A 15,825-nucleotide genomic window follows, 5' to 3' on the forward strand; every position below is an offset into this window, starting at 1 on the left:
TTTACTTTAATATTTACTGTTGTTTGTCTGCTGTTATTGATTTATAACAGTTAAATTAACAAAGTAAAATGTTATCTTATAGTGTTGGTTATGTTTTGACATAATCATGCTGTGACCTGAAAAAGGAAACTTATTGAGATAGTTTGATTCTACTTGTTAGCAGCAGTTTTGTGATTCTTCAGCCTACGATTATCAGTACTTTAATTCAAAATATTTAATAAACATTGTTCTGATCAAAAGATATTCAGATAAATTCATTTAAAACACAGACATCAATAATCAGCCTGTGAATCTCAACAATGGTGACAATAATAAAGCATGTTGCAGTGGCTGCCACCAATCACAACTCATTAATGGCTCCCATCATGCATTGTGGTATGAATAAATTATGATCTGAATTGTCTATGTAATTTACTTTTCCTAATTGAATATTCTGCTCCTCACCATTGTTGAGATGCATAGACTGAATCTTGACATCTGTGTGTGCCTAAAAGAATGATTTTATTATTTTTTTTTAAACAACTTTTAAGAAATCCTTTATATTATATCACAAATTCTGGGCATTTATGCAGATTCACAGTTATGCTGTAACCAACAACATAAATCGAAGTCAGAAAGAAGGATTTTAATGAGTTATCAAGTTCAAATGATGATTGTCATAATATAACCAACACCATCAGATCACTTTTTTCTTTGTTCAACTGGCGATTATAAGCCAGACACAACAGCCAAACAAAATCTAAAGTTAATAATATATAGGTCAAGACTAGAGTCCAACTAAAGCAACCATTGATCGTCATAACGGTGGCTTACAATTTGAGGTTTTCTCCTTCATTGATTCTGCTTGTTAACATCAGGTGTCTTCAATAACGTTCAATCATCACTAAATTAATCACTTAATTATCTCATTAACTTAAACACTCTTGAGTGTGGACTCTAATTTAATTTATCACTGGATTTAACACTGGAGTTTTTGCTGTGTACAAAGAGCCGTAGTTAACTGACAAGCTGAGCCATATCGCATTAAATATCGCTGGCGATACGTCCGCGATTTTAATGCGATATGGCTCAGCTTGTCAGTTAACTACGGCTCTTTGTAGTAAATGCCGCTCCATCTGAAAGCAGGTGATGGTGATTTACTACTAATCAAGGAACCGGCTTTACTGATGAGATGCGCATAACAATATCGCGATTTAAATCGCCCAGCCCTATCTGTTTGTCTATGATCAGCGTAGCATTTTTAACATCTTGGAACATCATCAGAGAATGCCCTTTTAAAGCAGCACTCAGTAGCTTCGGGATTTCTTCGCTGTATTCTCGCTTTTTGCTCGCAGGTTTCTCTCTAGAGCTCCCCCCACAGCTTCGGAATAGATATTTGACAACACTGTTGTAAAAACTCGTTGGTGATTCTCGGACACCAGAGGCTAGTAGATCAACGACATCAAAGCACTTGGGACATTCTTTAAAACGTCTTCTTCGTTCGGGTTCGAACAGCGTGAGGGAGCGCAATAATGACAGCATTTTAGCAGATTTCTTTTGGCCGTAAAGCAATTGTTTACATCGCGAGACCTGATATCATGCGAGACTTCCTGACGCTCACGGGCACCAGGGGTGTGCGAAACGACCACCATTCAACCCGAAATAAGTAATATAACCATTCCAATGACTCCGAAGCTGTTCAGTTAAGGTAAAAAAAGTTACTTAGTTCACCTTTAATTGGTCGTTTGTGAGTCACGTATCGTAGCAACGATGACGACAAGTGACAACTAGTGTTGTTTTTGGCGGTCTGTTTTAATTTTAGTTTTAGTCTACTCTTTGTGTCAAGCTGTCGTTTTAGTTTTTATTAGTTTTAGTCACGTTCATACTCTTTTTAGTCTAGTCAAGTTTTAGTCGACGAAAACTGATGACATTTTAGTCTAGTTTTAGTCAATGAAAATTGTATTTTAGTCTCTATTTAGTAATGCAATTCTATTTAACCCAGTCAATATAGTATTTCAAACAAGGTTATCTTATTATATTTAAGGCTGTGACGGTGGCAGTTTTTTTTACCGCGGTGTTAATGGACCAACTACCGGCGGTGGTTGGGGGGTTGTTTTATAAAAAAATAAAATAAAAAAAAACTCGTTTTATATTTCCACACAAAGACGCGATATAAGCTATACCACTCTGCGCTTTGAGAGGGATGTGGGACACGAGCAGGAAAGAGTCCATCGATCTCTTTTCTGATATCTTTATGTTTTATACTTGATGTGAAATGGTCTGAAGAGCGAATTTTATCCTCCACAAGGGCGAGATATTTAGGCTATGTTTGAGATTGCGCTGCCAGAGAAAGTGAAACTAAAAATCACCCGCGCGTGTGAAACACGCTTTAACACTAAACTTGACGCACCTTAACATGTCTAATAACAAGCACAAACTGTTAAAAAGAATTTGAGATGCAAGTACAAATGTTGGCTATCTGTCCTACAGCGTTTTTCTACTTTACCACAGTAAAGAATACGAATATAATAGGCCTAATTAAAAGCGAACCAATGAAGAAACGTTTATAATCCCTTTAGAAAATGGGTGAGATATGAGTGAAGATTTGGGAAAAGAAACAAGAGATTCCATGCAGGGATGAGTCACGATTCGCTGATAATCGGGTAACCGCAAACCAGAATTTAAAGCCGACAAAGCTATGGGTCCACCGTCCACGGCACGCACAACTCTCTCGTCGTGACGTTATAACATTTCGTCTCGTCTCGTTTTGGTCAACGAAAATGAAGAGACATTTTAGCATAGTTTTTATTTTGTAAACCACATTTAGTCTCGTTTTTATTCGTCAAAGATATTGCATTATACATTTATTTTAGTCATCGTCACATGACCAGCATTTACGTTGCATCTCGTCTCGTTTTCGTCAGGTGATAAAGGTTCCTTGACGACAATATTTCGTCATAATTTTCGTTGACGAAAGCAACACTAGTGACAACAGCGGGAAATGTAAAAATGACTACCTCCGACAACTGGCGAAAAACAAAAGAGCACAAAAATATAGAATTGAATGGGGAAATGACTACCCGTGGCTGGAATGCGTGAGGGACAATGAATACTGTTGTGTTTATTTTTCTTCAAATGCAGTTTAAAGAAGAACTCCGGTCAATTTTAACATTGAGCTAATTTTTTTTGTAAATTTGGAGTGCTGTCAATACAGAGAACAACGACAAAAATCGGTGTTAGCGTGTTATCCTCTTTTTAAAATGTGCACCCTGTTGACTTAAATGGGGCAAGTTTTAAACCTGCTTTTAGCCTCTTAACATCCTTGATGTGTCATTACATGTGCACAGCCATGTGAGTGATTCCTTCTGAGAGAACACGGGTGAATCTGACTGCAGTAGATAAAAAAAAAATATGAATAAAAATTGATGTTAATTCAGCCAGCGCACATACCTGTATTTAAATCCTGTTTTCGGTCGAAGTCCACAGTAGTCGATTGTCGAGTTTAAGCGCATAGGTTTAGTTAACTATGATCACGCGCGTTAACTCGACAACGACTACTGTGGACTTCAACCGAAAACAGGAAGTAAATACAGGTATGAGCGCCCCCTCCCCCTCCCCCTCCCCCTCCCCCTCCCCTGCACATTTTAGAGTGGCCTTTTATTGTGGCCAGCCTAAGGCACACCTGTGCAATAATCATGCTGTCTAATCAGCATCTTATTATGCCACACCTGTGAGGTGGATGGATTATCTCGGCAAAGGAGAAGTGCTCACTAACACAGATTTAGACCAATTTGTGAACACTATTTGAGAGAAATTAGCCTTTTGTGTACATAGAAAAAGTCTTAGATCTTTGAGTTCAGCTCAAACAAAAGTCTTGCGCTTATAATTTTGTTCAGGATGTAAGTTTCTGTTTTCCTCTAATGATGTAATGAGGTGGTCTGAACCTATGATGTCAGTGTGTTTTAGTTAGACAGTAGTCAGGTGGCCAAATAGGGAAGGGGACATAGTTTTGAAACCATGCAGGTGATTAGATCGGTCTCCGATTTCCTCTATTTGTTTTCAAAATTTATGATTGTTTGATATGAAAATAAATAAAGTTTATGGCACATGCATGAACTGTATTTCATAGACGGAAAGATGGTCACTACACAGCACATAAAGATAAACTAGTTACTGTGATTTCAGACCACTGTGATGTGGTTTCTCCACTGCATGGATCTTCATGTGTCGCTTCAGGTGAGTTTTAAAAGAGAAACTCTTTCCGCACTGATCACACGTGTGCGGCTTCTCTGTGCTGTGGATCCTCTCATGTGTTTTCAGAGTTGATGACTGATTAAATATCTTGTCACAGTGTGAACACTTGTAAGGTTTCTCTCCAGTGTGTATCATCTCATGAGTTTTCAAGTTTGTTGACGCACTGAATCTCTTGTCACAGTGTGAACACTTGTAAGGTTTTTCTCCAGTGTGAATTCTCTGGTGCCGTTTTAAAAAGCCCACTGAAATAAAAGACTTCCCACACTCAAAGCACACATGATCTCTCACACCAGTGTGAATTTTCTCATGTCTATGTAAATATGACAGGAGTGGAAAACTCTTTCCACATACAGAACATGAATGTGGCTTCTCCTTCGTATGAACTGTCAGGTGTGTCTTCAGGGCTAATGCCCACATAAACGTTTTCCCACACTGATCACATGTGAACAGCTTCTCTCCGGTGTGGATATTCCTGTGCTCTTTAAGATGTACCAATTGTGTGAAACTCTTCCCGCATTGATCACATGTGAACGGTCTTTCTCCAGTGTGGATCCTCATGTGAACTTTAATATTTTTTCTGTGTGAGAAACTCTTCCCACACTGAGTGCATGTGAACGGTTTCTCTCCAGTACGAACTCTCATGTGAACCTCTAGTTGTTGTTTGCTTGAGAATCTCAATTCACAGCAATTACAAGTGAACGGCTTCTCTCCAGTGTGTCTCCTCATGTGAACATTAAGACCTTCTCTGTTTTGAAACCTCTTCCCACACTGATCACATGTGAACGGCTTCTCTCCAGTATGAACTCTCATGTGTTTCTTAAGTTGAGATGATCGCAAGAAAATCTTCTTGCATTGATGGCATGCATGTGGCTTCTCTCCAGTGTGATTACTCATGTGAAGCTGAAGACTTTGTTTGTATGCAAAGCTCTTCCCGCATTGATCACATGAGAACGGCTTCTCTCCGGTATGAACTCTCATGTGAATCTCAAGATTTTGTTTGCGTGTGAAACTCTTTCCACACTGATCACATGAGAATGGCTTCTCTCCGGTGTGGATTCTCATGTGACATTCTAGACTGTGTTTGGTTGTGTAACTCTTTCCACACTGAGTGCAGGTGAAAGATTTCTTGGCTCTTCTTTTCTTTAAAAATGTTTTTTTAGTCTTTGAGTGACTCAAAGTTTTTTCTCCAGGTTTGACATGATGTTCCTCCTTCACTTCTCTCAGTTCTTCACTCTCCTCCTTCACTTCTCTCAGTTCTTCACTCTCCTCCTTCACTTCACTCAGTTCTTCACTCTCCTCCTTCACTTCACTCAGTTCTTCACTCTCCTCCTTCACTTCACTCAGTTCTTCACTCTCCTCCTTCACTTCCATCAGGTCTGAAATGAAAGGGGGTGGGGGTGGGGGGGTGGGGGGGTCATTTTCGGTAAATCTTCCAGTTATTCCAGAACATTATAGGCACATATCCCATGTTTCTGTATTGAGAACTAAAATTTTATTTGAACAACGACACAATTACCTAATGTAATATTAACATTCAAGAATAGAGAATACTACCATAATTATGGAACCAACTTTTAGATTGCCATTTGATTTATTTGACTAAACTTTTTAATTTATTAAAGGCTGGTAAAACTAGACTTTTTCTTCCATTGACTTCCATTTATACGCATGTGAATGTAGGACCCCTGCATTTGTATCAGGTGAAGACTCGTGGCCAAGATTGACGCATCAGTTAAATTAAAAGAACACCAACTCATTGCAGTCAGGTGGAGTAGATTGGTATTTTTACATTTAGATATATTATTTGTATGTTGAATTTATCTAAAAAAAAAGTGTGACATTAAATCATGACCACATGCTCACAGTCGAGCGTGAACACAGCTTTAGCTAGTTTAAAACTAGTTAATCTTTATTAGCATTATCTGTGTCCTACGTTTCACTCAACCCAGCTGTCAAAATGGCTGAAAAGCTAAATTCGAATTTCTTTGTTAAATATTAGCAAACTTCGAACTATATTAAAATTCTAAAGGAAATACTTAATGTTAAAGGTAAAAAGTACTGTACTGTTTTTGTCAGCAGGCCTTTTCCCACCATTTTTCAAATTAACAACGCAGCCGCACCGCGTACTGGATAAGCTAACAAAAACAAACGCTGTCAGTTACATTAGGGGTGTGCGATATCACGATTTTTGGTCCACGATCTCATTTTGAAGAAATATCGTAGTATCGTACCACAGCGCATTCTATCAGTTGCACTTCTGACTCCTCCGTCTCAACAGTGTACAACGCAACGTACATTCACATCACACGTTAATGCAGAGGTACGGGACACTGCAATTCACAAAAGTTCATCTGTTGCATGTGCTGTGAAACCTTGCCGATTAAACATTTCATTCGCATTCATTCTCGTGCTGTTTCTAACATGCGCTTTTCTGAGTGCAAACACCCGAAGCGCACCGGCACTAAAAGCCTGTCGAACAGCGCCTGGTTACTGGACCAAGTTATCTTTTTTCGAGTCTCATTGCGCTAATACTGTCAAATACACACAAAGTTTACATAAACACAGTTCGTTATGTCTAAAGTGTAAGCAATCATTTGAGAAAAAATCGGGTGCTTGTCATATGCCTGTATATTAGATGCGTGTCTGTCTTAAAGTGACAGTAGCCTAATACAGCGGTTTTCAATAGGTGAGGCGCACCTCCCCTGGGGGGGCGCCACAGTTATTACAAAAAATAACTGTATGCAGAGCTCTAGTGTTAGCGGTAATTGTGTGCGACACGAGTATTAGCTCGAAAATGCGTTGTTTCCTTGTCCCAAGTCAGCAGAAGTCAGCATTAAGGGGGGAGCCCGGGAAGTCACCTCTGTGAGTAAAAAAACGATCCGTGGCGACGGTTTTGCAATCCGTCCGCTCAGTTTATAAACAGTAGCCTCACGAATTCTCAAACTGTTCCCTCGGTTTAATAAACCGAAGCTGCTACCCATGAGTTTCTAATCCGCGCTCTCAGACTTGTTAACCGTGTCTTGAGTTTTTGCAATCTGTACCCAGAAATTCATAAACCGTGCTCACGCTATCGCAATCCGTTCCCACGTAGTATTGCGTGACGAGTTCATAATGCGGTGATTCCCACTCCAATTTACTTCACAATCACATATAGAGAGACGCACGTCACGATCTGTGCACTGCCGCGTCTCGCGCTTGCCATGACGCCAGATTCAGTATGCAGCAGGCGCGTAGCCAGTAATGGTCCAGGGCGGCACTGGCCCGCCCACATTACTCACTGGCCCACCCAGGCAAGTTTGATCAAAATACATTTGAATAATAAAAATAAACTAAAAATGTATTTAAGAAAATATATTAATATAAACCTGATTTATTGTTGACTGGTGTGTGTGTTTAAAGGAGAACTCCGGTCAATTTTAACATTGAGCTCATTTTGTTTGTACATTTGGAGTGCTGTCAATACAGAGAACAACGACAAAAATCGGTGTTGCCTACACCATGTTATCCTCTTTTTAAAATTTGCACCCTGTTGACTTCAATGCAGGGTTCCCACACCTTGGTCAACTTCAAATTCAAGGACCTTTCAAGGACTTTCCAGGTCCAATACCCTCAAATCCAAGGACTTAATGTGGGGACACATTTGTTGTTTCCAACAACAAATGTTGAGGTACCATGGTAGTTTCATGCGCGCGTGAACGTCATGGCAACGTACAACACAAAGTAGCCTACCTCATGCGGAAAAACTTAACATATCCAGGGTTTTTCCTGGCTCAAAATGAGGCGGAGGTGGTAAAATCCTAATAAGGGGTCCTTACTCTAGTCTAGGGGGGTCCGGGGGCATGCCCCCCCATAAGAAAATTTTGTACATTTTAAAGATAAATTCATTAATCTGGTGCACTTTGAGTCACCCGAATCCACTGTTAAAAATAAATAATCCACCCGCAAACCACCCATATTCTTTGATTTAGATATCTGCATCTGATCACATTACAATTAGGGATGTCCCGATCAGGTTTTTTTGCCCTCGAGTCCGAGTCCGAGTCATTTGATTTTGAGTATCTGCCGATACCGAGTCCCGATCCGATACTTCTATAATACATAAAAAAAGAAGAAGAGCGAAAAAACAGATCCAGGATGTTCCTTATTTTTTATTTAATTCACCTTATTTTAACATTCAACAACTCTGTCAACAAACAGAGCACTTCTGTGAGGTAGCTTGAACAATCAAGTAATAAATAACATAAATTCTTCACTTTTGCACTTTAGTGCAACAGTATATAAAAAAAGTCTAATATATAAACAAATAGAACCTCAACTTAAAATACCCGGCAGGCATGTAAACAAATAAAAAATAAAAGTGCCACAGTGTTTGCAAAGCCAGTAATGTGCTTTTAGGAACTGCACTCCTAACTCTTATGCCGGTTTCACACTGCACTGTTAGCAGAGCGTGCAGAGGGTATTTTTTTTCGCCGCCCATGTTAACAGATTAGAGCATTCACACCGCACGCAGAGGCGGCGCGGCAGTGCGTAGCAGAGCAGAGCAGGAGCAGCAGTGCCGCGATCGTTTCGGCGCCGAGTCTATTTTTGCTGTGCCGCTTTTGCTGAATTAAAGTGGCAATGCATTGATCATGGCCAAAATACACCGCAGTTTTATCCAAAAAGTGCATTGATGATATCTATTGTGTTTTAAACAGTCAATCAAATGACCAACAGCAATTTAAAAAGAAAACAAATGTCCAAAAACAAACTTGTTGCCATAACAATAAAAACAAAGATGAACCAAAAGTTATATAAATGAAATTATTAATAAAATAAGCTTCTTGACAAGTCTTTTCTCTTAAATGTATTTGAAAACGAAAAAAAGCCATGCCAACTTATCCATTATACAGTACTCTCTGTACACAACCCGCAGTTCAGCTGCGCGTGACAAACGCTGCCAGTGTGAAAGCAAAACGCGCGTGTCCTGCTCCTGCTCACCATATGCACTGCTCCTGCGCTGCTTTACGCTCTGCTAACGCGTGCAATGTGAAACCGGCGTAACTCTGTGCCACCGCATAACTATAGATGTGTTAAAAAATAATGAGAATATATATACAAATATATCCGAGTCCTGATCGGGAGGTAACGTCCGATTCCGATCGAGTCTGAAAACACGTGATCGGCCCGATTTCCGATCACGTGATCGGATCGGGACATCCCTAATTACAATTATTCAAATTCTCAGTGTTAAGCATGATAATATGGTAACATATCACACTGAAGTAGGCTGATTAAAAATGAACATTTATTTAAAATAAAAGTTTTTCTTTTGGTAAAATTACATTTCCTTAATAGCCTAAACAGAGGCTTTACTCCCTTCAAACTTAAATTGTCAATGTTTCATTACATCACTGTTTGAAAACACTATTTTTTGTACCTTTTATAAAGGACATTTTTCCCCTAATTTTATTAAATGTATGCTCCATCTTTCATTTCAAATTCTTAAATTTGATCAATATATTCAATTAAAATAGTAAGACACTAGGCTGTTACCAATCAAATTAAATAATTGACATTGAAAAATTATAACGATAAAGATTTAAAATATTTTTGAATATACAAATAAGAAATGTTGAAAAGAATGATACTTTATGAAACTAAACTGCCAGTAGGAGGCGGCAGGCGACCGTCTTACTGAGCGAGTCATTGAGTCATTCATTCAAACGATTCGTTCAAACAGCTGATTTATTCAGAATGAGGCAGTTTATGAATGGGTAATTGAATCTTTAACTCAACCGATTCGTTCAAAACGCTGAATCATTCAGTAATGCAACAAGTGTTGCTGTGAGATGCGCGATGGTGCGTGATCTTTGTTTGGAACTATTTTCGCTGCTGAAACAGAACAAAAACAGTCATTGCGTCTAAAATGTAAGTGACTTAATTTTAACTATTTGTTTATTGAACTGTTATGAAATCAGTCTCGGTTTCAATCTTGATGGCATTCAGGAAAACATCTGTCTGGTCGTGTGTAGCCTAGGCTAGCCTATATATTGTTTCTTAACTATAGTGTTATAAATAACTGTGCGAGCCTCAACAGCGCAACATTGTTACCGTCAGTAGGTTAGGTAGTAGGCCTATATTATTATCAACTATAGGCTATCAATCGCCACTTACATTAAATTAAATAAAACAGAATCATCCTCACGTTTTCGGTGATTCCCTAGTTATTTTGTATTTTTATACTAAAAATTGTTTTAATCAGGGCATTTGTCCGGTCGGGCAAATAGTAGGCCTACAATTCTCTCTCACTTTCCCCTTCAAAAAAAGAAAAAAAATACACGTGTCCCGGACAAGCGTTATTGTCGAGCCCTGATATGTTTTCCCTTAAGAGAATTACGTTGTTGAAAACGAAAGTAAAAGAGTCACGCACGTTCATTGCATTTTACCGTGATGAGAGTTCCGTGTTTTTATTAAACTCAACACATTAATGATTTATCTGTCATCCACCTTCGATTAAGTGGAATGGAATGTTTGTATTACTTGGCCCGCCCGACCCGCGGATTAGCCGCGATCCGCGCAGCACTATACGTTTTGAGAATGGACACAAGTGGTAACAGCGACAGAACCATTACGGTGGAAAAAGTGTATCTGACCATGTATCTGACCATCGAAATAAATTCAAGCACTTTCAAGGACCTGTCTCTATGTATGTTTATTTTCAAAAACTTTCCAGGGCCTTGAAAACATTTTTTCAGATTCACAAACTTTCAAGGATTTCAAGGACCCGTGGGAACCCTGTCAATGGGGCAAGTTTTAAACCTGCTTTTAGCCTCTTAACATCCTTGATGTGTCATTTCAAGTGCCCAGCCAATGTGAGTGATTCCTTCAGAGTGATCACGGGTGAATCTGACTGCAGTAGACGTGAAAGATATGAATAAAAATGATAATTCAGACAGCGCTCATACCTGTATTTACATCCTGTTTTCGGTCGAAGTCCATAGTAATCGATTGCCGAGTTCACGCACATAGGTTTAGTACCTATGATCACGCCACCAACTGGGCTGGAGTGTCTATTATTCAAGCTCTCAACGGAAGAATGTACGGGTGTGAGACGTTTGGAAAAATAGGTCCACAGTTTTACAACGAATGGTAAAACACCTGTTGGAAAGCATTTTTTTCATTTGTGCTATAGGCGCGTTCACTACGGAGATGGCGATCGTCAACTTCATCTTTGCAGCAGACACAGACAGAAAAGACTAGTTTATTAATAAAAATCAATGCACGCGTGTCACCGGATTTACAAATGCACATCTTGCTTGTTGCACACACACTCGGCACACACATATGATGTCCAAACAATGAGATATTGTGTTGAAATAACATTATAATAATAATAAATCTTTAATAATATTTGATTGAATGCTGAATGTTGCGCTTGTTCAATTTAATAAAATTAATACTTTAATTGTGATCATTAAAATAATTGATTATTAAATATTAAGTGGCCCATTTTTGCTCATTTATTAAAGTATTTATATATAATATATCTAGCACCCCCTCAGCACATGTAAAAAAAATGATCTGGCACCGCCCCTGGTTATAACGGCCGACGTATTAAAAATGGTTGGGTCTAAATTGGGCTCGGGCTCATAATTACAGTTAATGTGTCGGGCCGGGCTCGGACACAACGGGCTCAGGTAGGGTCGGGCTTGATTTTTTGGGCCCGATCTAAGCTCTACTCGTCATTACCCAAGCAAGTTGTTTGGGCTTGTTGAGGCTCTCTGATAGCAGAATCTTCAGGCTAACGTAAACCGGAAGTTCGTTACCGGCTTGTTCTATCGTTGTCTTCAGTGTGTTTCATAGCGATCACGGGAAAGGTCAGAGTTCGGGAAAGTTGTGGATAGAAACCTTTAAGTGTCTACTTTTTTATTATTTGGCGTTAAGTCACTTTTGAATAAATAGCATTTTTTCAGATGATAAAGAAAACACGACTCATAGTCGGGGGAAAACGGTAGGCTGTTATAAATTATTTTTTGGACCCCACTTTGAGAACCACTGCACTAGAGGATGCGTTCCTTCCATTCGAATGGGAACTTCTGTTATTTATGACATACAATACAACGTTAAAGCCCATGTTGCAGGTTAACCACCACTGTCCATTAATGGGTACATAAATCACTCAAGATATGTATATCATTTTAAAAATGTCTCAAAAATGGTCTTAAAGACCAGTTTTTTTACGTTTTTGGTATTAACGTTTTTTTTCGCAATTCGGTGATGACATCACGTTGGGGAGAAGTGGAGGAAAGGTAGCCTCAGCCTAGTATTATAGTATTATGAACGCCACCACAATGTTGTAAATACTTAATAATTAAATGCATGGTCCGAGGAGAATGAGTGGAGAGTTGGTGAAGTGTCCTGGTGAGTTGCTATCATTTAGCAACGCAGCAATGAGCACTGGAGCTAACGTTAGTCTAAGAGCAGCAGTGCACAATAACGACACATTTTTTTTACTGTCTTTGAATAGCACCGAGTGAAAAATCTACGTTTTCTTTATATCTAAGCAGTGATCATGACGTTAGTTCAGATAAGTACCGGTAACCTTTGTCATAGTGTCGTAGTACTGGTGAACTTTGTCTTTGTCATCTAGAAATAGAAGGCATCATGCTAGCTATATCGTTTCTAAGCGTTTATCTCTTCCTCCGGTGAAAATGTTGTTGCAAACGTAGCCGCCGCGTGTTTGGCAGGTGCTTGTGTGGGCGCCGGCGGTGCCGTCCCATGGAAACTGCGTTGGAAAGCTTGTGCTGTAGGGAAGTGAGTGCGTTTTGGTTGCTGGTCGAGGAGCTCACCCCACGACCAGATGTGATGTGCCTCACTTATCATCCAGAGTTTTTACACAAGCACAAACACAGTAGTTCACCATTGTCAATCTACCTACTATATATTTCTATATATTTATCTATCTTGCTGCTAGCTATCTATGCTAACGTTATGCTATCTGGCTATCTCTCTCTATACAGCCTATCTATCTATCTGTCTGTCTGTCTGTCTGTCTGTCTATCTATATATCTAGTCTATATATCTATCTATATCTATGCATTTATCTATTTATCTATAATTTGCGCTATCTGAATACTCTCGTCTGCTACTCGTCTCTCTAGTCACTCTCAATGCTCTCAAAGCAGGCTTTGGTAAATTCTCTCCCCAACGTGACGTAATGCAATGCATTGTGGGGGAAAGGAGAGTCGTTGCAAACCGCTCTACTTTTTCGTATTATATTCCGTTTTGTGATATCCAACAACATAAAATACAATGGATAACAGTTTAAATGTTTATTACCAACAAGTAAATTGCACAAATTCGTTGAAAAATTAACCCTGCAACACGGCCTTTAATACGTTCCTTACAAATCTGGTTTTGCTCAAGTTCCTCAAACCTCCCTTTACTCACCATTTGTTGATAACAAACAAAAAACATTTGTACCATTTCATAGTTTAACTGTTTATCTAAAAGTGATGAAGTGCTTGAATGTTTCTAGCATGAATGTTCTTCAGCATCATGAATGAATGAAGAATAAACACCAACCTCTTTGTTCTTCAGGCTCTTTAGTGTGTTTCATTCTGCAGGGTTCTGGATCACTCATGTTCTCACTGTCCTCTTTAATAAACTCAGTCTTTGCAGATTTCAGCTCTTCCTGATGCTCTGATGCTCGTCTTCACTTGCAGCTGATGGGAATTTACAGCATTTATTGGAGAATTACAGTGGGAGGAGCTTCACTGATGATGAATTACAGTGGGAGGAGCTTCACTGATGATGAATTACAGTGGGAGGAGCTTCACTGGTGATGTGATTGCTGTGGGAGGAGCTGATCTGACAAAATAAAAAATAATATCAGTTCCTGAATATGTTTTTATACTAAATATCACATCTAAGCCTTTATGTCTGTCTGTAGTAAAGTAACTGATGTATTCATGAATTTATAACTTATGCTATGGCTAACCAGAACACTCTCCTGCTTTTTCCATTACAATATCTCTAGAAATAAAAAGTATATAAAACATTGTAATGTAATGTCTTCCAAATATTAACAAAGGTCAGAAAAAAAAAAGAAAAAAAAACTGATGAAAGCATGGACACAGAAATAAATGAGTTCAGATGCAAGATCTAGAATGATCATTTTTATCAAGCTTGTGTATTTAAATTCAGTCATTTCACTTAAATGGCAATGGAAATGACCTATTAATTGTCATTTAAGTGAAATTACTGAACTTAAATGTTCAAGCTTGATAAAAATGATAATTCTAGAAGAAAATGTCAGATGGCACTTACAGGCTTTTGCATCTGAACTCTTCAAATGTATCTTTGTGAGCAACAAATACAGTCTACTGACACCAATGAAATGAGCTTTAAGTGTCAATTTACAGGAGATCCGAAGACATCAGCATAATAAATGAGGTAAAAACAGGAATATTGTCATGAAATAAAGAGTGTTTTCAGCAGATCTGTTAATATTGATGAGTCCCAGACTATCAACACTCATTCAACAAGCCATTCAGGATCATCAGCAGATCATCTCACTTTATTCTGAGTGTTTGCAGTTAGAAACACATTATTTGAGTCAGGATAGATGACAAAAGCCTGTAAAACTGCTCTATTGGAAGGAAATACTGTTAGTTCACACAACATGATAAAGATAAAACTATATATATATATATATATATATATATATATATATATATATATATATATTCATTCATCTTAATTAACCACATCATCTAAATAACTACAGCAGTATAATGTCAATATCAAAAATTTTTTTGATTTTGTAGTAACTACATTTATTGCACTAATGTTATTAGATCAAAACTGACACTGATCCTAAAAAAAATTAGAATCCTCATTACGAGCTCAATGTGAAGTATTTAGACGTAACAGTTATATGTTCCAGTTTAAGTGACAATATGAAGTAACACATTTGATTTGTTAAAGATAAAATAAAACACCAGCTGCATCAATTCCCCTCACAGATCTCAAACTTTAACTCTTGTCTTGACATTCAGTAACACTTCTCACACAAACATCGAGACAATCACACAAACGAACTCAAAATCGCTCAGGTCTGAATGAACTCAACATATTCTCCTCATGCTCGCTGCTGCTGCACTGCACTAAATGTTTATTTCAGAAGGAAGACGCCAGAAAAGACGCACAAGTATCGCTGTGATCGATGAAAACAATACAGAAATGAGTCTGTCGCTTAATCAAACTGCATAAAGTGTGTGTGGTGGTTGTGTAAATATGATAAATACCGTGAACTGCTCTCTCCTCACCTCCTTCTTCTTCTGATATTTGCGGCAGACTAGTCGCTACAATGGTCTATTGCTGCCCTCCTCAGTTCATTTGAAGAATTAAAAAGTGCAAAAAAGGTTTGTTGTCTCTTATTAGCAGAGTCTTTGTTATTAGTACAAAGCAGGGGCGGCGTTAGGGGTGGGCTAAGGGGGCTGGAGCCCCGAATGTTTTCAGTAACGCCCTGAATGTTTTTATTACCATGCCATCAATAAGTTTTCATGCCCAATAAAGTTTTTTATATTATAATTTAATTAATTAATTAAT

The 15,825-nt window shown here is 38.5% G+C and overlaps 3 protein-coding genes across 4 annotated transcripts in view; all 3 read right to left on the reverse strand.

The window, feature by feature from the left end:
- Nucleotides 1-15,825, reverse strand: part of LOC311076073 (uncharacterized protein) — a 208,672-nt gene that overhangs the window by 139,051 nt on the left and 53,796 nt on the right. The gene's annotated exons all lie outside the window — the stretch shown is intronic.
- The window catches only part of LOC311075021 (uncharacterized protein), a 64,793-nt gene that overhangs the window by 31,635 nt on the left and 17,333 nt on the right, over nucleotides 1-15,825 (reverse strand). For both annotated transcript variants that reach the window (XM_084102074.1, XM_084102073.1), the window contains exons 1-2: nucleotides 15,522-15,557; nucleotides 13,798-14,082 (exon numbers count right to left, since the gene is read on the reverse strand). The gene's annotated coding sequence lies outside the window, so the exon portion shown is untranslated. Of the gene's footprint in view, nucleotides 1-13,797; nucleotides 14,083-15,521 lie in introns of those variants that run through there.
- Nucleotides 3,627-5,604, reverse strand: LOC311075457 (uncharacterized protein; the record flags this gene model as incomplete). The annotated part of the gene is made up of 1 exon (XM_084102894.1): nucleotides 3,627-5,604. The coding sequence occupies one exon, from the start codon at nucleotides 5,602-5,604 to the stop codon at nucleotides 4,150-4,152; it is 1,455 nt and encodes a 484-aa protein (XP_083959020.1). The 3' UTR covers nucleotides 3,627-4,149.

This window comes from Abramis brama, assembly GCF_963993115.1.
Source record: "Abramis brama genome assembly, chromosome: 1".
Lineage (NCBI taxonomy): Eukaryota > Metazoa > Chordata > Actinopteri > Cypriniformes > Leuciscidae > Abramis > Abramis brama.